The 26,813-nt window shown below is 40.7% G+C and overlaps 1 protein-coding gene across 3 annotated transcripts in view; it reads left to right on the top strand.

Moving 5' to 3' along the window:
- The window catches only part of ache (acetylcholinesterase (Yt blood group)), a 51,940-nt gene extending 25,683 nt beyond the window's left edge, over nucleotides 1-26,257 (top strand). The window contains exons 2-9 of one of the 3 annotated variants that reach the window (XM_084344878.1): nucleotides 7,709-8,208; nucleotides 9,517-9,740; nucleotides 9,838-10,098; nucleotides 11,245-11,467; nucleotides 12,069-12,314; nucleotides 14,980-15,172; nucleotides 17,449-17,627; nucleotides 21,516-26,257. In XM_084344878.1, coding sequence (XP_084201004.1) covers nucleotides 7,776-8,208; nucleotides 9,517-9,740; nucleotides 9,838-10,098; nucleotides 11,245-11,467; nucleotides 12,069-12,314; nucleotides 14,980-15,172; nucleotides 17,449-17,627; nucleotides 21,516-21,637 — 1,881 coding nt within the window. In that variant the 5' untranslated portion in view covers nucleotides 7,709-7,775 and the 3' untranslated portion in view covers nucleotides 21,638-26,257. Of the gene's footprint in view, nucleotides 1-7,705; nucleotides 8,209-9,516; nucleotides 9,741-9,837; nucleotides 10,099-11,244; nucleotides 11,468-12,068; nucleotides 12,315-14,979; nucleotides 15,173-17,448; nucleotides 17,628-21,515 lie in introns of all 3 variants that reach the window. The other 2 variants (XM_084344879.1, XM_084344877.1) reach the window with 2 other exon arrangements.
- The last annotated feature ends 556 nt before the right edge of the window (nucleotides 26,258-26,813 follow it).

Here is a 26,813-nt window from a genome sequence, read left to right as displayed (position 1 = left end):
TAGGTATACATGTGATGGACTACATTATCTCTCTCATCCAGGTCAGGGTTTGAATCTGATCTGCACCATGCACCACATTACTGCAATGAACTCACACAAACACAGTGTCATACTTCATTTTGTGTTTGTACATAAATGTGCAACAATGCTTGGAGACAGTTGTCTCCCACCTGTCAGGTTTGAGACTGCTGTTTATGTTTTGCAATGTATGGTTGCCATAGTGACAGGATTAGTTTGGAGGTGCTGTAAGGGATAGGGGCAGCTGTGTGTGTGTGTGTGTGTGTGTGTGTGTGTGGGATACTATTTCTGAACGCAAACCTTCTCAGTTGTAAAGAGAATCTATTTTGATGAACAAACAAGGTGATATTATTATCAATGGACTTTGAATATTAGGACTTGCTTTCAAACATGACAACATGGTATGAGTAAAGGTAAAGAGGACTGTACTGAGTTACATAGAGAACTCCCACATGCTAATGAAAAAATCCAGGCCTTGCCACTTCATATCATATCATTTTACTTAAACAAATGTCTCACAATATTAACATTGCCGTACTTTCAAAGCAAACATTAGCTAGTGGATGTATCCACTCTGACATGTCTGTGGTCATGTTGTACTTAGCTTACTGTACATAGAGTTTACTGATGACCATTAGTGATATTCTTTCTGCAGCGTGCGCTGATATTAAGCGTGCATTCCGAATTGCATACTTTTTCTTTTTACTTTTAGTATGTACTGCAGCTGCCTTTACAAAGAACATACTGTTGCATGCAGTATGCATACAATTGGGACCTCCTACTTAGTCATAACAGTGCGCCTGGAACTTTGACCCTCTTGCTCCTTTATCTGTTGCAGCCTTATTGTTAAATTAGTACAAAGTACAAATAAAAATGTATTTACACTTGAATGCACTGTCATCTATCATTCCAACATTTATCATTTCTCTTTATCTTCACGCGACACACCATGACGTATGTGACATATCCTCCTCTGCGCAGAGGATTATGTGTCAGAATAGCCAGAAAAAGCATGTGGGGCTTGCATACTGCAAAATGTGACCGGATGTAGTTGGACATCCTGGTATTTTTGGCATACCGCATTTCACATATTTCACAGTGGGATATACTAAATATTTTTCTGGCATACTAAATAGTATGGTAGTATGGGTATTTGAATGCAGGGTCAATCTCAGTTAAGGTTGATACTGCAAAAAACCTGCAGATGCTTATTTTCAGAGCTCAAAGATCACTGGCAATGACCCCAAATTGTAGGTGGTTAAGAGCCTATGTATATGTTGCATCCATTCCAGACGACAATGTAAAAAGACGTATAGAACATGAAGAGAATACACACAACAGGTGAAGGGCAGATTTTTCCTGTGCACACTCTTTTTCTCTCCCTCTCGTTCCCCTTCCCACTTTCTCTCTCCTTCAGGGGGGGTAAAGGAAAATCGCTTCATCATATTTATTGATAATTATCCAAGGCTGGCTTCATGTAAACATATAGGGTTAACTATCTTAAATAAAACTATAATTTCCATAATTTTCTGTGTCTTATAGTTATTAAGTTTCTTCCGAAGAGGAGATGAATATCGGGCACATGCCAAGTTCCACATTAATCCATCCAACGGTGTGCCATTTACTAGGGTTTTACTCTGATGCCTTTTTATAGTGCCCCTCATGACCACACACCTGTCTCAGCCTTTGTTGCTGAGCACGAAGGGGCTTTAGACACAAACAAAGAAAATAACTTTCCCCTTCCTCACAGTGGAATCTCAATCATCTCAGCCATTGTGGTGTGATTTATTATTACTACATATGGGAGTTTCTGGATACAAAGTAATTCCAGCAAGTTTCTTATTATATGCCTGTAATTTGACAGATACGGGCTTACCTTTCATTTCACAGACTTGAATGCATTTGTCATCACAGTGGTGTCTGGATGGCATAGCACAACATATTTAATAGTCCTGAAAACATATCTACATTACAGATTCTCAAAGTCGTTGGTGATAAAACGTAAACTTGATGAAATTGTGCTTTTTTGGGAGCCAAGTCAGAAGGCTCATATAATATCCTCACAAGACTGGCCAGGTTAATAAGACTTTCCTTTACATATGACACTGCACAAGCAGAAGTTGGTCTACGTGTTCTGGATTCAGGGTTTATGCTGTTTTGTTTCTAGTGTTATGTGTTAGCCAACGCTAACAAGCTATCTGTGTTCACACATAAAGAGAAGTGAGTTACACGACATTATTACTGTGAGTTTGATTGCCGGAACACTTGTGTTATTTAGATTACTTGCACGAGTTTAACTGCAGATTAATTCACCACAGTTAGTCAGAATAACTTAATGTACATAAGCCGCAAGAAAGCAAGCAACAACCAGCACAGAGGATGTGTGTTCCTGTTCAGTTGTTTCTGATGAAAGTTAGCACTCACTTTCTTTATCCTGTCTCTTCTCTGTACATGCCTGAAGTACATTTCCCCTCCATTCAGCAGTCAAATAAAACAGTTACAGTAGGCCAGCATTATAGTGGATTGGCACCTCCACAAAATCCACTTTTTAATATAGTGCCGAAGTCATGCCCCTTCCAGTTCCCCTTATGAGACGTTATTGCTGAAAAAATATGTATGGACAAACAATTTTTTGATCCCATTTGTATTGTGCCATGAATCACACATATGTTGTTTGTCAATTTAAAAGATAATTTTGCAAATCAAGGAAGTCATAGTCATAAAACTATGACTGTGAAAATACGTAATTAGAAAGACTACACAGCCAAGTCGCATTAGTGATGTCATCTGGTTGATTGGTCACCAAAGGAGCCAATCCTGTATATTAGCAGCTCACAAAACTGAAAAACTCTCCTTTCACATAACTGCAGTTGTAAATATGCCAGTTAATGCCAACAAGGTCATTCTTCAATCCAAAACAGCTGTGTTTGTCCCCCCAGTACAGTCTGTTCGTACAATTAAGCATACAGAAAGCCATATTATTTGTCTGATAGTTGTGTTAGAAAATTCTGAACACCACGAAAACAGCAGAGAGGTCAAGATCAGTGACTGGGATTAGCTGAGGTGACGCCCAGCAGAGAGCTTGTGGCCAGCTGTCACACTAAGCAGCCACACCTCTAATCATGCATAACTGTAAGCCTTGATATAATTTAATACAATGAGTTGTATAAGTTCACCTTTCGTGCTGTTGTCATGCACAGGGAAATTGGCTTAAGAGACCAAAACTTGATGCGTGATGTAAACACTTGCATTAACTGAAGATGAAAAATCTACTTTATGTGTGTGCACAGCACACTGTGAGAATGGCACTCAGTCTTCGCAACACAACTCTGCACTTATCATATGAGGAGGGACCATACTGTTGATAACGAAGACTTACAAACGATTTCTGGAATGTGTGAATCATTTCAGAACAGAAGAAGGTATAAATCACAGTTCTTTTGGACATTAATTTTTTCCTCACCCCAACTCTGCTACTTTTCTTCATTCTCAGTTGACATGAGATAGATAAATCTGTGTTGAGTTTTAGGGTTTAACTGGCCCTTTCTATATTTTCACTGGCCCTGCAGCCAATAAATTGTAAATAACATTTTTTTCCCCCCACAACTTAATGATTTAACATTCTGAGAATATGCGGATAGAACAGTTAGGAAAAAAAAAACATAATGGCATAGTGAGGCAGTCCACAAATTTAGCAAGGATGGGAACAATAAACCAAACATACCCTAGGGACTCTATGTGTTCAGAAAGTAGCAGTAGCCAACAACACCATCATTTTATACCAGTCACTGCCCATGGAAGTCTCATTGCTCGCTTAGACTGCTGTCTGTGCAGTTTGAATAAACTGAAGACCATTCAACATCATGACTTGTTTGGTTTCTATTTGGGAGATTTGTGCAAGAGACAATTGCGGCTTACTGTACTGTAGCTGTCAATGTCAATGCAGCTGGCTACATGGCTAGCTGGCAACCAGTACCTCAGCGAAGTGTCTCATATTTGTGCTAGACTGCTATATGTGATGACACACTCAATAACAGCCACATAATTTATAAGCATATAAACTTATTGGTTATGTTGGACCCTATAAATATATTTGTACTAGTGCTGTAACATAGCATAGCAAATGTTGGTCACATTTTACAGTACAGAAATAAGACATAATAAGGTGTATTTTGGATCCAATTAGACAAATCTAGAAATAAGATGTTCTTTATTAGACAGTAAACAATCACAATTGCATCAATTCTAGACAGTTATTACATTTGGAGAGGTTCTATCTGTTTATTTCGGTGGATCCATGTCATGTTATGTGATGTGATGAACACTTCAGCCTGCAGAGTTATTCACCAAACAGCCTCGAGTCCACAGTATGAACAGAAGCAGTGATATACAGTATGTTGTGTGATTCTACTTTAGCACTGATATATTCATCTGTACTGTAGAGCAGCAGGACTCTGTCAGACTGTTGTTTTCTTGGTGTTGTGATGAATATTTAATTAAGTAAGTCTGTTCTGGAAAGCTACAAACCTGCCTACACATCTCCATTTACTGTACTGCCCACTGATAACCTTCACCAGGGTGTGTAGACATCCTCATATGTCTTAAACTGAGTGCCTAAGACATGGAGAATCGGTTAAATCCAGCCTTTACATATTCATTTAAAAACTGATTTGATAAAATTATATGAAGATATTGTGTTATAAGTGTACAATATTCTTTCAAATTTGTGATTTTAAGCAATTTTCTAAAGTATCTAAATGAATCACAGTTATAATTCATTAGATAAACTCCCGTACTGATTTCTTTATACATCATTTTACATACATCATTTTGATTATTCAGTCTCAGTGAAATTACTCTTAGCTCACATTTCCAACTGTTTCTTGTGTGAGAGAGTAATTTGTGAGTAATTTGCTTTTTGTTTTTCCAAAAGACATTTCCTTCAGGGAAGAAACATGGTTCACACAAATGTGGATGTACTGCAGACGTGAAAAGCTACGTGAGATCTATTTCATCCATCGTTGCATTCTGGAATGTGTCACCTGAAAATTGTAATGCAACACAAACGTGCAATGCAGTCTGATCGTTGCGGCGTCATGAAACAAAGAAAGAGAAAGCTGACCCCTTCTGCTTGGTCTAAAGTGCATGAAGGGCACGTCCAACTACCTTTTGCCAGTTAAACTGCAGAAAGTCTGGCATAAAAGAGCTGTATTAAGAATCTGAATTACTTATGGGTGTGTTGTGGGCATAACATCATTTAAACCAGTGTCATCTCCCATTCCCCTTAAAGGGGAATTGCCGTTTTTTACAACCTGGACCTTATTTCTAGCATAAAATACGATGATTTACTCACCCAGATAACTTTGGTGTCATTTGGAGTCGTTCGGACGAAATTAGATCCAGTGGAGCGCCGCTATATCTATATAATGCGAGTGATCGGGGCACTGAAGCGCAGCCTCTATGAGCATTATCTGCCGCGAAACTAGTTTGTTTCACCAATATTTTGTTATGATACGCTCGTGCTATTCCCCTCTGAGTCCGGGCTCGTCTGTTATCAACATCCGGGGTCTGTAGGTTGACCTACTACCTCAGACCTGGAAGATGTCGTCTCTGAGCTGCGCGCGCACCCGCGACAGCCGGCTTGTTTACCTGTAGCTGCTACTGCTAGTTTGACCCCGGATGTTGATAACAGACGAGCCCGGACTCAGAGGGGAATAGCACGAGCGTATCATGACAAAATATTGGTGAAATGAACTAGTTTCGTGGCAGATAATGCGTTATATAGAGGCTGCGCTTCAGTGCCCCGATCACTCGCATTATATGGATATATCGGCGCTACACTGGATCTAATTTCGTCCGAACGACTTCAAATGACACCAAAGTTATGAGGGTGAGTAAATGATCATATTTTATGCTAGAAATAAGGTCTAGGTTGTAAAAAACGGTAGTTCCCCTTTAAGAGCCAGGTGCGCTCAGACCTGGCGCAATACTATCAAACAGTGGCACTCGTCTTTGCTGAGGGGCAGGGATGTGGTCCTCGACTGCTGGACCCTGGGCTCTGTCCCATCAACAACTCTGTTTATAGTGAAACACAAGTCTCAATCCATGGATCAGGCTGGACGGGTCATAAAAATGATCATTCTGATCAGTAGAAGGTGGGATGCAGATGGGTCTGCAAATCTGTCTTTAATGAGGAAAATATTAATGACATTATCTGCAACGATCCTCCAGCAGCAGAAACCATATGTGTACCCCTCCCTTAACATGCGCATTTGCACTTGAGAAACAGCAGATAAGCTTCATTGATTATTTAAAACTCCAGACTTGCCAACAGGATCATCAGTATTTCATGTTAATTAATGTTCTGTGTTCTTCTACACATCACACACACAGTTCATACAGTAAAATAGTTTGGTGTGAAGGATGTTTTCCTCCTGATAAATCCTGAGATCCTGTCTGAAAAAAAAACCTTCTGTTCTAATCTACTATTTTCCTTCCTGTCAAGTTTACAACTACAGCTTTTGATATTGCTCATTAAATGTGCCACGTAATGTGTTACCATGACATTACTGCATTCATGGAAACCTTTAAAATGGCTGAAACAGCCTCTCTAATCGTCAGAGTGTTTTTTGTTTTTTAATAGGAACAGGAAAACTACAGGAAAAATACTGTGGGCTTGACTTTAGACCAGCTTTTCATTGGTCAATTTGTCCAACAGCTGACTGGTCTGGAGGTAACTCAGACAACATGGGAGATGTTTCAGAGATCCTTTATTAAAGAGAAGCGGGTTTACTTGTAGAGTAAAAACTGAACTGAACTAAACTGGTGACATTGCCAAAGATTCTTGTTTAATTTACTTGAGAATTAATTAAAGATTAAACAACTTAGTCAAATCGATTCGTGCTACCGGGCTGCTCTTGAAGGGGCAGCCCGCCCTTCAGGCTCCTGGCCTGCCTGCTCTTTTAAGCAAAGAGACACTCCAGCAGTGAAGAGCTGCTCTGGAGAACAAGTATAACCCAAGAAGAGCAGCAGTCAGCCTGTCAGGAGGAACGGCAACAGCCCAAGAGTTCAGGAGGGAAACTACAGGTAGCAATCCCCTGTGTTAGCCCCGGCGCTAAGCACCAAAGGAGAAGCCAGTCACAGTTGTTGTGGTCTGCGTCATCACACAGCAAAGGCTTGGAGTTGCAGTTTGATGTCTGATTGATTGATTGATTGATCACATAGTAAGTTTGCTTCCCAGTAATTAATGAGAGAGCATGTTTCAATGTCAGGAAAAAGATAACCTAAATTTTGATAAGCACCACTGTCAGGCAAATTTCCACTTGTACGAAAGCAATACAGTATGCAAATCTAAATGGCAGATAGCCGTCAAACTGTTTGATTGATTCACCATTCTGAGAGGATTTAGCCTTTTGGATGAATCTGAATAAAGAAGGTGTGATTCCATCTTGGGGCGAGAGATGTGAGTTGTATTACACATATAAAAAATAATCTATAATTATGATATGGGCTGTCTGCCTGTCTCAACTAATCTTTGGTCTACCTTGATTACACTTCCAGACTTCCTACTTCCTACTGTTCCCTCATCTGATTTCTCCCTCTCTCTTTCAGTCTGTTCTCAATCACTCTCGTTTACTGTAATCACATTACTCTCTCCCCTCCCCCCCCTCTGTCTCTCTCTGTAAAGCAGAGGGGAAGCAGAGCAGACCCTGCCCTCCTTGATTGGAGAGGAAACCACGACCACTGCTCCAGCCATCATGCAGACCTCCATCCTTCTCCTCCTTTCCCCAATCCTCCTCCTGTCTATCCTCATCCCCACCTGCTCATCCCAGAGTGAGGCAGACCTCATCGTTCAGACACGTGCTGGTCCAGTTCGTGGCATCCGCCTGCCAGTGCCTGACCGCAGCTACGTCACTGCTTTTCTTGGCATTCCCTTCGCTGAGCCGCCTGTAGGAAAGCGGCGTTTCCGTCGTGCTGAGCCCAAGCATCTGTGGACAGGGGTGCATGACGCCAAGTCCTACCCCAACGCCTGCTACCAGTTTGTGGACACATCATTCCCAGGCTTCCAGGGCAGCGAGATGTGGAACCCCAACAGAGACATGAGTGAAGACTGCCTGTACCTCAATGTGTGGGTGCCCTCCTCACCCAGACCACACAATCTCACTGTCATGGTGTGGATCTACGGCGGAGGTACTTGGTCACGACTTCTGAATGATTCAAAATATAAATAGGTTAGACATGACTCATTCTTCCAGTGAGGACATTGGGTCAGCAGTGCATAGCAAAAAACAGAAACAAAGCCTCTTTTAAGTAACAGTATCCAGCTAATATTGACAATAGGTAGTGAGAAATGCAAAAAACAAGACTCTAATAATCTCTAATAATTTGTAAGTTAATTTAGTAGGCATGTATGAACAGGGCTGCAACCTTTTGTTCAAAATTCACGTTCACTATTGTTTGAAGGTGAGACGTATATGATCTATAATCATCTGTTTAAATCCACATTTTACAGTGTGTAAGTACACCAGAATGTGCCTTGTACTTCAACAAGGGGTATAAAAGATTTAAAGTTAAAAGGGTAACTCCATCAATGGTACACACTGAAGTGTGTTTACAGGTCTACTACTGCATAGGCAAAAATGTAGCATAAAGCCTTTTGTGGCTGCATGTAATCTGATAAATTGCCTCTACTGATGTGACTTATTGGCATTAGGTAATGTAGGCAACTTTTTATTAAGCCTCTGTTCTGATGATAGTAGTAGTAGTGAGGCATTTTATTTTCAGGTTGTCTGTCTGTCTTTCTGTCTGTCCCATTCTTGGGAATGTAATATCTCAGGAATGCCTTGAAGGGATTTCTTCAAATTTGGCACAAATTTCTACTTGGACCCAAGCACCCAAGGATGAATAGATCAGCCAGTGATTAGAATTTGGTAGTCAAAGGTCAAGGTCACTGTGATCTCACAAAACACATTTGTTGGTCATAAATCAAGAATGAATTATATTGTATATTATTATATATTATATTCAAGAGGTTGAAGGTCAACTTCACTGTGACATAATGTTCCTCAAACAATTTTTTGGCCATTATTCAACATCATAGCTCACGAACAGCAACTTGACTGGTGCACGGAGGCGTACAACAGCAAGACAGTAATTCTAGTTTGAAAGCTGTTGGGTTATATGATTTACCATGGAGGAGAGAGTTTCTGTTCCTAGGCTTACTGGCTTAGGTCAATTTTGAGGCTGATGTTGTCTTTAACGAACAGTATGTCCAAGAAGTTCATTTTATTTGCATTTTATTTTAGAGTTAATGCAACAAAGTCTCTGATTCAGTTCATATAAAAACATATCTAGATACATCTGTCAATTAGAAATGTGCTGGATGATGGATTCCAGTGTTGGCCTCCTCCTGGTGTTTCAGACAGCAAAGTTTCTCTCTGTTGTGGGAGGTTGTGAAACAATGGGTTAATACTTCACTGTGATATTTAACATGTCCAGGGTTCTACAGTGGTTCTTCTTCTTTGGACGTGTATGATGGCCGTTACCTAGCTCACAGTGAGACGGTCATTGTGGTTTCCATGAACTACCGGATCGGTGCCTTCGGCTTCCTCGCTTTGCATGGTTCCTCTGAGGCTCCTGGCAACGTGGGTCTGCTGGACCAGAGGATGGCGCTGCAGTGGGTACAGGACAACATCCATTTTTTTGGTGGAAACCCCAAACAGGTTAGTTTCTCTCTCTCTTTTTTTTACGCAAAAACACAAGTGTGAGCTAATTTTGATCCTGATCTCTCTATTTGCCCTCTGTTTACATCTCAAACAGGTGACTATCTTTGGTGAAAGTGCTGGTGGTGCTTCGGTCGGTTTCCACCTCTTGTCTCCAGACAGCCGGCCTACCTTCACCAGGGCCATCCTTCAGAGTGGAGTCCCCAACTGTCCCTGGGCCTCGGTCAGCCCCGCTGAGGCCCGCAGACGGGCCACATTGCTGGGCAAACTGGTTGGCTGCAACGGAGGCAATGACACCGAGCTGGTTGACTGTCTGCGCAGTAAAACTCCGCAGGAGCTCATCGACCAGGAGTGGCAGGTAATACAGACTAAATTAGTAATCAGCCTTTGAAGTTCCATTCATTCTTCTTTTTAGGCCATAACACAGGCAGTTTCAGAAGGGAATGCAGTTGCTCACTTTCACAAATAATTTGCTGACATCGTTTTCAGTTTCCCCATTATAAGATGCATAGATATTATATTATTTTTAACCATGTAGACCCTGAGAGATGGTAGTTTTACCCATGTTGCTTTAGTTTGGCTAGTTATCGGCTGTCAAAATAAAATTGTGATTTTGTTAGTTGTTTTGTGAAGCTATCCATGAGAAAAAAATAAAAACGCATCATTGAGACACTAGGTGACATATTCCTTTATTACCATCTGACTCAAATAAACAACCAGAGTACATAATGTAGAATAATCTCCTGATGGAAATAGTCCCCAACAAATTCACTAGTTCCTCCTGTTTGAGGAATGGTTGCTGCTTGAGGTATAGTGTCACAGAAATGGTAGGGAAGTCAAAAAATATTGAGAGACAGACTAACACATTGTTGGTTTGCGTCCTTCCCTGAGAACTGTTGACAATAAGACAAGTATAGAATAACACCAAACTATTCCTTTAAATTCTGAATTACTTGGATTACTTGGACTTGAATTCAACTTCAAGAATACTTGTTTGTGTCTGTTTTTGACTAATCCAGCAAGATACATACCTGACAAATAAAGCATTTTCATCACTTTTAAAGATCATATCATTGATTTACAATATTGCCCACAACATTCTAATATTACAAAATATTAAAGGGATAGATGCCTTAGTATTAACAGTTTATTGTCTCGGGGAATTAGATTGTCATATTGCCCACCCTAAACAAGAAACCTGAAGAAATCTAATTTGATAGCTCTTTATTTTATTTCTGTTGACTTCTAAATCAAATTCATTTGCAGTGTTGAAAATTCAATAAGTTCAGTCAAATGCATTCTTTATATGCTGTGATGCAAGTGCAATAGGGTGCTGGCGTAGATGCTTGAGACTTTCAGGTGTCAATTTACATTTAACATTTTATCCAACATTTAATTTCCCATTTTCAGTCATGTGACATTTGGTTTGTTGTGTGTCTGCATGCCTTAACCATTTCACAGATTATCCCATTGGTACATGAACCTGTCATCCTGTTCTGATCAGGTCCTGCCGTGGTCAGCCCTCTTCCGCTTTTCATTTGTGCCTGTTGTGGATGGCGAGGTTCTGCCCGACACTCCCGAGGCCATGCTCAACTCCGGCAACTTTAAAGAAACTCAGATTCTGCTTGGGGTCAACCAGGATGAAGGCTCCTACTTCCTATTGTATGGAGCACCAGGCTTCAGCAAGGACAACGAGAGCCTCATCTCCAGAGAGGACTTCTTGGAAGGTGAAGCTCAGCCCAACTCAGCTGAAAAGAATGGATAGAGACACAAAGAATACTGCAAAATTCTGTTGAAGAAAAGGCTCTGCTCTAATTTGAGGTCAGGTTGAAGTAGAATTTATGGTATGCTCTACAAAAGTAAATCAAAGTTACACAAAGCTTAAAAAAAAATGAGCATAGATTGATCCTGCAGTCACAACAACCAGCGCAGTGTTTTAGAGTTAATTATCCATAAAATAATTATGTGTTCACTTCTTCCTTGTTCAATTATATGGTAAAATTTGTCTTATAAAAATTACATTTGTGTGTGTGTACCTTGGTAATTGATTTGGTGAGATTTAAATAGATGTGTCTTGGGTTACATGAAACAGTCACACACCACTAAACCAGAAGTGAAGCAATAATTTATAAACTGCAGAGACTGACAGTTCTCTATGGTCATTCTGTTATGACATATCATTCAGGTGTTCGTTGACTCTGTATGACTTATAAGAGATAACTGTATATCAACAATCAATTTAAACCAAAACAATTACCGCCATGATTAACATAACAACTTTAAAACATCTGAAAATGCACCTTAAAACTTTAAACATCACTGTTCCAGGTGTCAAGCTGAGTGTACCACATGCTAATGATATTGGCCTGGAGGCGGTGGTGCTACAGTATACTGACTGGATGGATGAGAATAACGGGTTAAAGAACCGTGATGCCATGGATGACATTGTGGGTGACCACAACGTCATCTGCCCACTGGCTCACTTTGCTCGCTCCTACGCCCAGCACAACACCCTCAAGGCTAACATGGGTGGAGCCAGCTCCGGGGTGATAAACAGTGGAGGAAACCCACCAGGTAACATATGTGTATGCTCCATTTCATTTAGTTGTCACCAGTAGAGGAGTGTGGTTTTACTCTACAACTTTATGAGTGGAGAAATTGTAAAACCTGAAAGCTACTCTTAGGACAGAACTTTGTGCTGTCCTCTAGATAAGCTCATGTAGCAGCTCAGTTTATGTCAGCCTCTTCTTGGCCTCATCAAAATCAAAATTTGTGAAAAATATTCTTTTTTTTTCTATTCTTAAAGTAATTTACCATGATCTGACATTGATCATCTTGTTACAATGCAAAGTTCTGCTGGGAAACCTTGGGTCTATATAGGTCTATATACACTCACCGGCCACTTTATTAGGTACACCTTGCTAGTACCGGGTTGGACCCCCTTTTGCCTTCAGAACTGCTTTAATCCTTCGTGGCATAGATTCAACAAGGTACTGGAAACATTCCTCAGAGAGTTTGGTCCATATTGACATGATAGCATCACGCAGTTGCTGCAGATTTGTCGGCTGCACATCCATGATGCGAATCTCCCGTTCCACCACATCCCAAAGGTGCTCTATTGGATTGAGATCTGGTGACTGTGGAGGCCATTTGAGTACAGTGAACTCATTGTCATGTTCATCAAACCAGTCTGAGATGATTCGCGCTTTATGACATGGCGCGTTATCCTGCTGGAAGTAGCCATCAGAAGATGGGTACACTGTGGTCATAAAGGGATGGACATGGTCAGCAACAATACTCAGGTAGGCTGTGGCGTTGACACGATGCTCAATTGGTACTAATGGGCCCAAAGTGTGCCAAGAAAATATCCCCCACACCATTACACCACCACCACCAGCCTGAACCGTTGATACAAGGCAGGATGGATCCATGCTCTCATGTTGTTGACGCCAAATTCTGACCCTACCATCCGAATGTCGCAGCAGAAATCGAGACTCATCAGACCAGGCAACGTTTTTCCAATCTTCTATTGTCCAATTTTGGTGAGCCTGTGCGAATTGTAGCCTCAGTTTCCTGTTCTTAGCTGACAGGAGTGGCACCCGGTGTGGTCTTCTGCTGCTGTAGCCCATCCGCCTCAAGGTTCGACGTGTTGTGCGTTCAGAGATGCTCTTCTGCATACCTCGGTTGTAACGAGTGGTTATTTGAGTTACTGTTGCCTTTCTATCAGCTCGAACCAGTCTGGCCATTCTCCTCTGACCTTTGGCATCAACAAGGCATTTGCGCCCACAGAACTGCCGCTCACTGGATATTTTCTCTTTTTCGGACCATTCTCTGTAAACCCTAGAGATGGTTGTGCGTGAAAATCCCAGTAGATCAGCAGTTTCTGAAATACTCAGACCAGCCCGTCTGGCACCAACAACCATGCCACGTTCAAAGTCACTTAAATCACCTTTCTTCCCCATTCTGATGCTCGGTTTGAACTGCAGCAGATCATCTTGACCATGTCTACATGCCTAAATGCATTGAGTTGCTGCCATGTGATTGGCTGATTAGAAATTTGCGTTAACGAGCAGTTGGACAGGTGTACCTAATAAAGTGGCCGGTGAGTGTATATATCAAAGGAAAATCATAACAAAACATCAAAATGTGAGTTTTCTTTTTTTTTAGCTGGGGGAAATCTTTACACTGCCAATGATTTTAAGTTATTAGCTGTTTTTGAGAGGGTCCTTTTTCACTCTTATCAGTAAGGCATGGACAAAAAGCCTATCAGCGGTGGTCTTGACTGTTCTCGTTCAAAAAACCAGAGTCCGCCCAGTCAGAGACCGAGACAAGACCGAGTAAAAATGCCCTCGATTCCAAGACAAGACCAAGAACCTCAAAAAATGGTCTTGAGACCGACAATTAGCCTATATTGTATTTGATGGGGGACGGTAAGGGACTAAGATAATGGATAGGGGGTCGCTGGACCAAAAAGGGTTGAGAACCACTGCCTTAGAATGAGCAGGTCCTCTTCCATGAAATCCGCCATGTTTCACTGTCATGTTTCTACAGCAACCCAGAACTGACATACCAAGCACTAGCTTGAGAGAGGGCCTTTTCTGACGTTTTTAGCGACCACCATAGGGAAGGCTGAGGCGAGCTGATATTCAGTTGGTTGCGGTATGTAAGCTCATCACTAGATGCCACAAAATCCTACATACTGGTCCCCTAAGGTGGGCACAGAGAATCTTTGATCCTTCAACAACTGAATGTGAAAGCACACTTTATGCATACATCATTCTTCATCAATGTACATGAACTGAACAGATGTAATATTAAGAATTAAAAAAAATACAAATCAATGAAAACCACTGTATATTATTGAAATATATCACATGGGTCTCAGTGTTGGCAGATACTCAATATCAAGGACTGGGTTGAGAACTGAGGTCCAAAAAAAAATGTACTCAAAAAATATTTTCTCATTACTGTCTTCATTTCCCCCTAGACTTCTGACAGCCTTTAGCAATTTTACCATAATAAACACTCAACACAAGATCAAATTTTGGTTTTAAATTTACTCAGGCACTTAAGAAAAAGGTCAAAGGAAAAATAAATGATCAAGAAATGACTCATGCATGTAGAGACAGTGATTTATCCACCAAACAAAAACTTAAAAAGCATTGGCAGAAAATGGTGATGTCAGACTTTTGCAGTGTGTAAAAAATAACCACGTCCTTTTCTCCTGCTCCTTCTCGAGGAGGTGTCTACCTGTACCTATTCGACCACAGAGCGTCCAACCTGGCCTGGCCAGAGTGGATGGGTGTGATCCATGGCTACGAGATTGAATTTGTCTTCGGATTGCCATTGGAAAAGAGACTCAACTACACCCTAGAGGAGGAGAAGCTGAGCCGACGCATGATGAGATATTGGGCCAACTTTGCACGAACTGGGTGAGACATAACAGAATGGAAAGAATGAATCTGCTATATACATATTAACTATAATGAGCAGCAGAGAGAGTTGTATACACAAGAGAGGACACACCATCTTGATTAGGTTGCCTGGCTACAGAATAGAAGGTGGTCAGTTACAGATCAGACCAGATGTTACACAGTCTGCTTCCAACAAAGTAAACAATTCCCACTGCTCATCTGAGATGTGGAAGCTTCAGCAAGTCATATAGTCCAGAAGATTTTATCCTCAGTTAAATCATCCAGTTACTTCTGGGGAATCCCATGGCAATCCTAGGTGTGATGGGAAGGCCACAGCATTGGTTGGATGGACAGTCCACCACTTTGGTCCATAATCAAATAGCTCAAAATATATTGAATGGATGTCTATGACATTTGACACAGATGTCTGTGGTGGTCTGATGATGAATTCGAATGAATTTGTTGATCCCCCCAGACATTCATGGTCCCTAAAGGATGAAGCCCGCTGACCTTTGTGATTCTCTGACTTCACCTTGAGTGCCACCATTAGGTTGACAGTTGGGGATCCTACTGAAGTATCTTTGTACATATTTAATATAGAAACTGCAACTATTGTATGAATTACCACAGCATTTATTGAAAGTATCCATGGTGGCCTGACAATGTATTGTACTTAACTTTGGTGATCCCTTTAGCATGTTTAAATAATCATTGTGGACATGTTAGCATGCTCACATTAGCATTTAGCTAGACTGTGCCCAATCCCACCAAGCCACTAGCACGACTGTAACACTTGGTCTTGTTCTGGGTCCAATTAGAGGCCCCTAAATACTTAACAGGTAGATATTTAAGAGGCGGAAGAGTGAAACTATGAAGGGAAAATATCACCATTTAATAGGTCATCTGCTGAGCCCAGTCTGACAGATCCTGACATTATCTCATCTTTTGTGATCAAATGTTTAGGTCAGATACAAGTCAAGTCAATTTTATTTATCTAGCCCTATATCACAACAAAGGTTATCTCATGTCACTTTCAAAAATACCCTTTACATACATTTAAAGAGACAAGAGTTAAACCAGAGCATTTCAGACGGAGGGGGAATATGGTGCTGCAGCACTGGACAATAATAACCCAAATAAAACTATGAACCTGGAAATGAGCATAATATCTCCTTTAACTGTGTCATACTGAACACAAGATATTTGTGTGTTCTCTAACTCTAGCCATGATTTTGCTCTTTCCAGAGAGGAAAAAGAACAAAGTCCCCATAGGAAAAATGACACAGCAATAAACGCCCAGAAACTACACTGTATCCAGAAGGTTAACTTTTTTTTTTAAGATAAGACTCCCTCACCCGGGAAATTCACTCGTTACAGAAGCTTACAGGTTGTTTGAAAGATAAGAACATTGAAATAACATAAAAGTCAGGCATATATAGAATACACAATAGAATAATAGAAAAGAAAATCAATACTACTGTTAATAAAAAAAAAGAACATATACACTCTATTCACTTTCCACGTACAAATATGACCAAGGTGGACAATTACACAGGATAATTGCACTCGGAATTGTAATACACACATAATGTGTAATGAGAAAAAGTATATAAGAAAAATGAAGGCCACCAGGATGTCATGCAGGGGGTGATGGGTTGTCCATGACTGATGTAAGCTTGGTCAACATTCTCCTCTCACCCCCCTCCTCTGTTGAGTCCAGAGGACAGTCCAGGACAGAGCTAGCTCTCTTGACCAGCTTGTTAAGTCTTTTTCTTCCCTTTCAGTACTTCCAGCTCCTCAGCAGACCACTGTGTAGATGCCACCACAGTGTCATAAAATATTATTAAAGTAATAATCTTGAAGATTTTCATGTAAATAATTATCTGCACTATCAACTTGGAGGAATAATTTATGCTTTAAATGTAATTATAACAGTTGTAGTGTCCTTTTCTTCCGTGTCAATCACAATCACATGTTCCTTTTATAGGTTTGCTCTGTGCCATGCCATGCTTGTACATTTGTTGTAAAAAACTGATTGTTCAGGTTAGCGATGCTGGTGGCAAAGTTATACCAAAAGTAAGTAGACTAAGTGTTGCACTGACATTGCTTGGCTACAGGGCTTGCTGAATTTGACAACCTGTTTTTAGCTGAGTGGACTTCAATAACTGGCGACTGAGTGTAGAGACAAAGTTTAAAATCATTATTTTATTCCATTTTATCTATTTTCAATTGTATTATCCCTCCTTTGTATAACTGTGTCTCTTTTACCTGGCCCTCATTCTCCCTCCTTTCAGAAATCCCAATGGGAACCATGACGGGCTGGCTGAAAGCAAGAAGCGCTGGCCTGTGTTCACTATCAGTGAGCAGAAACATGTTGGACTCAACACTGAAACACTAAAGATCCACAAAGGTCTGAGGAACCAGATGTGTGCTTTCTGGAACCGCTTCCTGCCACGCCTCCTCAACATCACTGGTAAACACTGCTTCTTAATACTGCTGCTTCTCAACACATGACATCTAAGAGGTGTACTACAAAGCAAGATTAACGAGTTAGTGAGGAATATTAAGCCTAAAGCCTTAGTTTTAAATGTCACAAAGGTGGCTCTGTTTTACCTGGCTAGATCACCATGGTAACTTATGCTGCACACTTGTTTGCTCTGGTTTTGTTCAGAGTTTCAAAATTCAAATTCAAAGTTTTGAAATTGGTTAAACCACCACCTTTTGTTGAAAATCCAAATTTTCTGTCTAATTGTTATACTTGATATATTAGATTTTAGGCTATTAGGCTCATGTTGTGCAATGAAGGTTCAACCTGTCAGCCAGAGAAGTGGAATATGTTCAGTCTTTACTAAGAATTCCATCAATTTTAACAATTGTGACACAAACTGTATTCAAAGAATATCACAGTTGTATGAAGTCTAATTATTTGAGGTAAGGACACTTAGGTTAAAGTATCTCTGTGGAGTTTTATTTAAAATGTTTGTATTTTTCGCTTCACTTCTGAGAATATTTTACGTAAGACACAGGTTTCTGTGTCTGCAGGGGTAGCTAGCTAGCGAGCCAGCTAACTGCCCCTGCCTTTGATTCTAACTTATTTCATCTCAATACTTGTACTTAAAAATGTAAGTGTGAAATGCAAGCAACAGCCTTCACCATGTCTCTTTACCTTTTATCTCTAGTTTGCCTTAGAATAGTACTGTAAAATATTAGGCTACATTGAGTGGCGGAAACAATGTTGATTTAAATTTGTGATAAACGATTTTCATAAAATGGTCGCTGGCACATGGATGTATGGAGACAGTAATGTGATTGATTAAGTTATACAAAGATGACATATTGCTTCAGTGTACATCAGCATGAATGGTCTGCTGGTAACACCATACTCAAAGGTATAGTCATTTATTCTGGGGAAAAACTGTTGATATTTGAATTTGAGGCCAAACAAACATATCCATCCTATGAGTGCTCATTCAGAAACTCTGCCCCCAAATTCATGGCCGGTTCTGTGAAACATAGGCTGTGTCTCAATTCAGGGGCTGCATCCTTCGAAGGGCGCATTTGAAGGCCAATTACGTCACAACACCGCGCGAAGGCTGTCCCAATTCGAAGGCTCCTCCAAATGCACCCCACAAATGCGGCCTTCTTTTCCCTCTTTTTGGAGGATGCACCACTACTATCCTTCGCGGCCTCCCATATCCCAAGATTCTTTGCGCACCCGAAAAAGAAGAAAGACGGAAAGAAAATGACGACATCAAGTGGTGTAGATCGTCACTTCCACAAGCCTGGGCGGCAGAAATCGTGATGGAAGGGTAAGGGCTGGAACATCTGGTGACGCAACCAGGAAATGCTCCGAAGGCTAGACCATCCCATTTAACAACGGTGGACGCGGCTTTCGAAGGTACCTCCGAAGGACTCGCCTTCGGAGGCTGCAAAGGCCGCATCCTTCGAAGGATGCAGCCCCTGAATTGAGACACAGCTATAGCCACAATAAAACTACCCACCAGTCAGGCAGAAACACAGCAACCTCTGCATCTGTCTGCAGCCCTTTAACTCTCAGAGGTCTCTCCACCTTTTAAAAGCCTTCGCCCTGGCCTTATCATAGTCCTTATTTTTTAAATTTTTAACTTGACCTCTCTCGCTCTGTCTTCATTAAACCTGTGTCATACGTAAAATATTCTCAGAAGTAAAGTGAAAAATACAAACATTTTAAATAAAATTCCAGAGAGATACTTTAACCTTTTGCCTTCAGACTGTCTGATCAGGTGCAAGGCATAAGTGTCCTTACCTCAAATAATTAGACTCAATTTCATACAACTGTGATATTCTTTGAATACAGTTTGTGTCACAGTTGTTAAAATTGATGGAATTCTTGCAAAATAACAATAACAACAAATAGCATTCTGTTGTAAGTGTTTTTTTATTGTCAATGTGTGTAAAGACTGGGTGGAGGGAAGTGGATATGGCATCCTATGTGGATCAGTTGGTGTTGGATGCATACTGGTGAAGGTCCAGGCTGGCAGAGTTGTTGTCTTTCAACTTCAACAAGTTCCTGGAAGCACTCTCTGAGAGAGTGAGATGTTAAAAATGTCAGTAATAACATCATCTGGCTAATTGGCACATGTTTATAGTCTACGGTCAGATATCAAATCAAATCAAATCAAATTTTATTTGTATAGCCCAAATTCACAAATCACAGTTTGCCTCAGAGGGCTTTACAATCTGTACAGAGACGACACCCTCTGTCCTTCGACCCTCGATTCGAGTGAGGAAAAACTTGCCCCAAAAAAAGGCCCTTTTAACAGGGAAAAAAAATGCGGAAGAAACCTCAGGGAGAGCCACAGAGGAGGGATCCCTCTCCCAGGACGGACAGACGTGCAATAGATGTCGCATGTACAGAGCAGATCAACGAGATCACAGTGTATTCAATTATAAGCGATGGTTGACAGGAGTGAAAGTACACAAAGATGTATTACAGCAATAATGATGAAATGCACATGGAAATGTGATTACTAGTGATAACAGTAGTAGTGATTAATGGTAAGGATGGTATGTAGTAATGCATTACAATAATAGTAGTGGAACGTATGTAACAGAGATGTGACTAATATTAGCGACAGTAGTGGTGGGTGTCAGGCAGGGTCATGGCAGTAGGCGCATCCACGATCAGGCAGGGCCATAGCAGTAGGCGCATCCACGATCAGGCAGGGCCATAGCAGTAGGCGCATCCACGATCAGGCAGGGCCATAGCAGTGGGCGCATCCACGATCAGGCAGGGCCATAGCAGTGGGCGCATCCACGATCCACGACCCGGGCGCGGCCAGGATCCATGGGAGCCTGTAGGACTAGAAAGCACAAGGACTCCGGGGAAGAAGTGAAGTCAGTGACATGCAGAGATGGGGCATGTATACAGGCATAATGTATACAGATGGAGAGGAGAGGAGAGGGGAGGAGAGACCAGCACTGTTACACATATATGTTACATTTGTAAGATTAATTAGTAAATATCACAAACCACATCTCTTATACCCATTAGGATGATTAGTACAGGGAATTTTAGGTGCAAAGTACACATCTTTCAATTTCTATACATCACGTAACAGTGGTAGACTACAGATGATTTTTAAGAGAATCTACATTATTTGTAGTATCAGAGGTAGTATCAGAGGTAGTATCAGAGGTAGAATCAGAGGTGCAGCACTGGCGAACCGAACCTGTGTGAATGGATAAGCCGGCAGCGCGGAGCGGGGGCGTGTCGATCTGACAGTCTGATAACTATACAGGTCCTTCACTCAACAAAATATAGAGAAATGTCCCACAAAACAACGTTACAGGACCAAACAACAGTAACGTAGTAACTCGTAGTGTCTTTGGCAACTTATATGAGGAAAAAAATACCGCAGTTATACGTGGAGAAGTGTCTGTCCATGTCTCCTCTAGTATGTGTGCCTATATTTCAGTAGCTCATCACAGGTGTAAGCAACCTTAGTCTCCAGGTAACCTGTACCCCATGAGTTAAAGTTAACAAAAGTGTTAAACACCACTTTTGGAACAGGTTGCTTACTGCTTGGTCCCAAGAAGTAGGATGAAGAATAAGCGTAAGTGAAATACTTCAGGGATGACTTTTATGACAGTTATCAGTCATTGTCCATCACAGTCCTCTGCAATCTTTTGTATTTATGTCCTCTCAGCTCCTTGGTGTCCGCCCTGGCTCTTTTTACTTAAGACCCACCCTCTAGAGGTTGGCAACATATCAACACAATGGAGAACCTGTGATCATGACACATTAGTTCAACTCCAACATGCTATAAAAGCTCAACTGCTAACCACTCTTTCTGCTGTGTCTCTTTGTTTCTTCTTTCAGACAACATAGATGAGGCAGAGCGTCAGTGGAAGGTTGAGTTCCACCGCTGGTCCTCCTACATGATGCACTGGAAGAGCCAGTTTGACCACTACAGCAAGCAGGAGCGCTGCACTGACCTCTGAGAGCCTCGGCAGAGAAATGAGAGAATGATGGGAAGAAAGGGGGGAAGCAGAGAGAAGAAGCGCGGCCATTTTCCTCCATAGCCCCTCAGTGAAGTCTAACTTCATACAAGTTTTTTTGTTTTCTGGTTCATTACACACACAAACACAGGCACTGTTAATCTTTATTACTATTATTTATACTATTTATTTATGTGTTGTTTATTTTATTTATGTGTGTCTGTGGAAATGTAGGGCTATGGTGGGAACTTGTCCTCAAAGTAGTGTAATATTGGAAATGTCAAAGATGTGTCAATACCTCGGGTGTGTGTGTGTGTGTGTGTGTGTGTGTGTGTGTGTGTGTGTGTGTATGTGTGTGTGTGTGTGTGTGTGTGTGTGTGTGCGTGCGTGCGTGCGTGCGTGCGTGCGTGCGTGCGTGCGTGTGTGTGTGTGTGCGTGTGTGTGTGTGTGTGTGTGTGTGTGTGTGTGGCTTTAAACCCAATTGTTTAAGTCAAATCTCAACAGACCCATAACACTGCACCACTACCACTGCTGGTTAACTGTAGAGTCTCTTGTCTTTATGTTGATCTCATACACTCCTCTTTTGTTTTCTGAGGATTCCATCTTTACAATATATCAGGGTTTTGTTTTTTGGACTCAACAGCGTTGTTTATTTCTATCTCACCTTTCTGTCAATGCCTTTTACTCTTGTTCTTGTTCAATACTACTGTTATGCCCACTATCTGCATTACCTGTCTTGTTCTGCTTCACTTGGCCTTGTGTATTTCTCATGTGGTAAAGCCATAAGCTGGGTTACACTGAAGTGTTGTAGACTTTATGTTTGATGTGAATGTAGGTTTGTAAGATAGATCTTTCCATTTGTACTGTAAGTGGTGCATGACATTCAGCCCAACTGATTGGTGCCTAATTTAGATTACATTTCAAAACTTCACTTTAAGTCACCTTGAAAGTTAGAACAGGAAATACCTACTGATACTGCAAAAAAAAACCTTCAAATATAAAATATTTAAGATAAAATATCCCTATAAATGCATCACATGTACAGAATAGGATAACAGCCACTTTAAAAAATAAGTTCTGTGTTTAAAGTCTTTTGATTTTTTACAGTGGCCCTGATCCTCTTCTGTACAAATACAAAGGGGAAGTGATTAAAGGAGTTTAAAAAGATTGTGAAAATGTAGCAGAGGACATTACAGATATCTATCTGGTTCAGGTTTGAGCTCACTGAGGTCATGTCATATGTATTTTTTCTGGGAAATTGGGTCATTTAGCAATCTGGAAGAAACTTCTTAAATGAATCCAAATTAAATAATAACAATAATAATGATAATAATAATAATAATAATAATGCATAGTGTGAATTGTATATGCTGCATTCAGTATTTTAAACTCAATATATTTAAATGTGACTACAAGTAAAAAAAAAAAATCAGTATTCCACCACCAAAATGTTATTATAGATATTTAGTGTGGAAAGGTCTGTTACAGTAAACAGCATTTAGAAATCCATGTTTCAGAGTTAATTGAATGAATACAATATGGGACTCATGACCTCAGTCCTTCTAAAAATCTTGGACCGAAACACTGCACTGAATTTTGTGTGTGTGTTTGTGTTTGTGTGTGTGTGTGTGTGTGTGTGTGTGTGTGTGTGTGTGTGTGTGTGTGTGTGTGTGTCATCCTCTCAGTGTTGTGCACAGCTTTGCAGTATTACATTAGCATTTCTGTATGACACATTTCCCTCTCTGCCTCATCTCTCTGTCCCGTCATCTATCTTACTAGTCCCCCCTCTCCCTGTTTCTTTTCCTTCATTCTGTTTTTCCACCAACTGCCCACCCCTCTCTTCCCTTTCCACCAAATCTAGCCCATCTTCCCATCCTCCGTCCCTCCTCCATCTCCTCTGTCCTCTGTTCTCTTCCTGCATCTGTTACTTTCTCTCAGTCACAGTCCTGTTGACCAGCCCCTCGCCCTGCTTTTCCCCAGGCCACCCTCCTCTTCTTTAATCTTCTTCTCCACTCCGACTCTCATCTTCATCTCTAATCAACCTCCACCCACCCTCCTGTCTTTCCTGTTCACTTCCTTTCATCCTTCACTCCCTCCTCCTCCTTCACCCTCTTACTCTTGTGTCAGACCTCCTATTCCCACTCTTCTGTCCTTTCTTTATAGCCCCTCTCATTTCTTTTTCTCCTTCCACCTCATCTAACTTTTCTTCTCTTCATCAGCTCTCATCTCTCTTTCCTTTCTCATCCATCTCTCAACTGCATCACTCTTCCACTTCCTCCCCTTCCCCCTCGTGCTCTCCGTCCCTGCCCCTTCCCCCATCTCTCTCCATCCTCCTGCTTTCTTGTTAGTCTAATGGAGGCAGAGTAATTCACTTAGCAGCAGGATAATGTGACAGAGTGCTGGCTCAGCCTCTGCCCTGCCAACCAAAAGGACAGGATGGATTGATGGATGAAAAATGAGGTTGGAAAGGTAGAGAGATGATGCAGGGAGAAAGTGACGAGGGAGGAGGAGAGAGAGGGGAGATGGAGAAGGCAGAAGGAGAGGTGGAGATGTGATGGAAAGATGAAAAGACAGTCAGAGAAATACATCATTACATAATGCCAGTCCTTCTAAAGACTGTGTGTATGTGAGTTCCAGCTTACACATGTGGCACTGATAATGTAACAAAACATTAGAATGCTATTAAAAAAAAGTTGGAACACTCCAAATGACACAAATTACCAGTCTATAATAATAATAATAATAATAATATAATAAACTATAATATCCTGCTCAGATTTGGGTTTCAGGGCTGAACCATGATTTTATGGGGCTCCACCCAGGATTTGTTTTCCCCCACCCCACCTCGAAAAATAGCTGCACTGGGTTACATAACTTGATTGTCAGTGACATTGGAAAATAACCCTGGTGGCTTAAAGGGTAACTCCAGCAATTTAGTGTGTGGTTACCTAAAAGTAACACAACAAACAACCAAAACAAAATGCAAAACAATTGGCTAAGGGTTACATCTTTTGCTCATAAAGACTGTACTTACATTTATGGAAACAGGCTCTCAACTTCAATTCTAAATTTTTGTTTTATTATATTATTCTTTATTAATTTCTACTGTATCATCATTTGCAAATAGTAAAAAAAAAAATGTGTTAATTGTGCCAAAAGCTGAACAAAATATTCAACGTGACACAATTTCCTCATGTCAGGGCACCTAGGTAGCCCGAGCCACCGATCACTTAACTGATACTAGAAGCTGATTTGGATTACTACACAGCCCTGAAAGATTATGTGCATATCTTATTTGCACTAGATAATTACTCAGTGCAGACAACTCCCATATACTGTGCACTATCATGTTCACACATGCTCCATTTGTGTTATGCATAAGGTATTAACTTGTGCTGACAAGATAGTATACTTTAGCTGTTGGTTCCCAAAACATAGATCTTGTGTCCACAAAATAATAATCGCACAAAACTTCCAAGTTCAGTTCTGTGTATGTTATTGTTTCCGGGGAACAAGATCTATACATGTACAAAAGTTATTTTCATGTATATGTTGATAAAAGTACTTGATAATAATTAGTTAATAACACTTCTGCTCTCGTGCCATCATCCAATGAAAATATATTTTTAAATTAAGATTAGTAAACATATGATTAATCGTCAAGGACTGTGGGCTTTATGAGGAATTCACATTGTCATTTGCTGAACAGGAATTTTGCCTTCTCACTCCAGCTGAGTGTGTAGTTGTATTGTATCACTTGGCCACCTGTGTCTGCTATGCTCAATATCAGTGTGTGTGAATGTGTGTGTGTGTGTGTGTGTGTGTGTGTGTGTGTGTGTGTGTAATGTAATCACTTTACCTGTTTGTCAACCCCTAGCCATTTTTAGTTGAACACTGGGAGGGACCTGAATCAGTGCTCTGATTGGCTAATGGCTGTCCCAGCGAAGTGTCTCTGTCGGCATGTAAAGCTCCTATTTATGGACTGGAGTAGTGTAGTCTAGCTTTAAAAAGAACTTAATATGAATAAAGGATTGTACCTGAATACCAGTGAAGAATGCATGTGTGAGTGAAAGCTCCTCCAGCTCCTCTCATCCAATGGGAGACCCCACTTAAGCCCCACCTCCTTCCCTCTACCCCTCCTATCAAATCCTTATGCATGTCCTGAAGTCGACCCTATCCCCAGTATGTCCTACCAAACTTGGACTGTTATTTTCTGTAAAATTTGTACTTTTGAACAAAACTATTACTAAAGTAAGTAATATATCTCTAATATTAGGTAGTTTGATGTCAGCAATAACGTAAATACATCAGTAAAGGAATATATTTGATATTTAAATGCAGTGAAAATATAACGTGATAAAACAACAATGATGATGGATAGAGGTTGTGTTTTAAAAGCAATATTATTCTAAGTATAAACTAAAAATGAGTGCCATAAATATTTTTTTTCTTGTATTTTTCTTTGGCTTTGTTTCAGTCCTCTGCCTCATCGTTGTCTGTTCCAGTCACAAGTACTGTAAGTGTTAAAGGCTTCTGTAGCTTCCCAGTATGTCTCTGTGTATCAATAATGCTGACTTGGTTAAGCTATGGCAACAGAAATAAAGACAACCTGCTGCTTCTGTCCACCTCTGCCTTTTATTGAGTCTCAACATGCACCATCAGCCCAGACCGGGAAACAAAAAGTCATTTTCATGATATAAGAGCCAAGGCTAAAAGGCTACACTTTCAAATACTGTTGATGCACCCAGTTAATCAGCGCATCACATGCTCACTGAATTGTAATCTTTGTTGAAATGTGGTCATTTTTCAAGATCAAAACAAATGATGTCTCCAACCTCATCTTACAGTAGTCAGTATTTGAAATGATGGGCAGTTAGAATGACTTTTGAACTTCCATTTTAATTACTGAATATGTTGTTTTCCTGTTGATATAGCTAATAGGGTCTAGAGTCTGACTGTACATTACAGTCATGACCTCCGCCAAGGAGGTTAAGTTTTCACCCATGCCTGTTTGTTTCTTTGTTGGTTGGTTGGTTGGTTAACTGAAGCTCATCATAGTGAAGGTATTTTAATTTCATGTGCGCCATTGTGATAAACACACTGCACACATCAATTCTTGTTGCCATTTGAAATACTCCTTGTCACTGTAATAATAACAAATACCAACTGCTTAGGGCGT

Source organism: Pagrus pagrus, assembly GCF_965226575.1.
Source record: "Pagrus pagrus genome assembly, chromosome: 22".
Taxonomy (NCBI): Eukaryota; Metazoa; Chordata; class Actinopteri; order Spariformes; family Sparidae; genus Pagrus; species Pagrus pagrus.
Note: the sequence above shows the minus strand (reverse complement) of the source record. Positions and strands in the feature narration are given on the sequence as shown.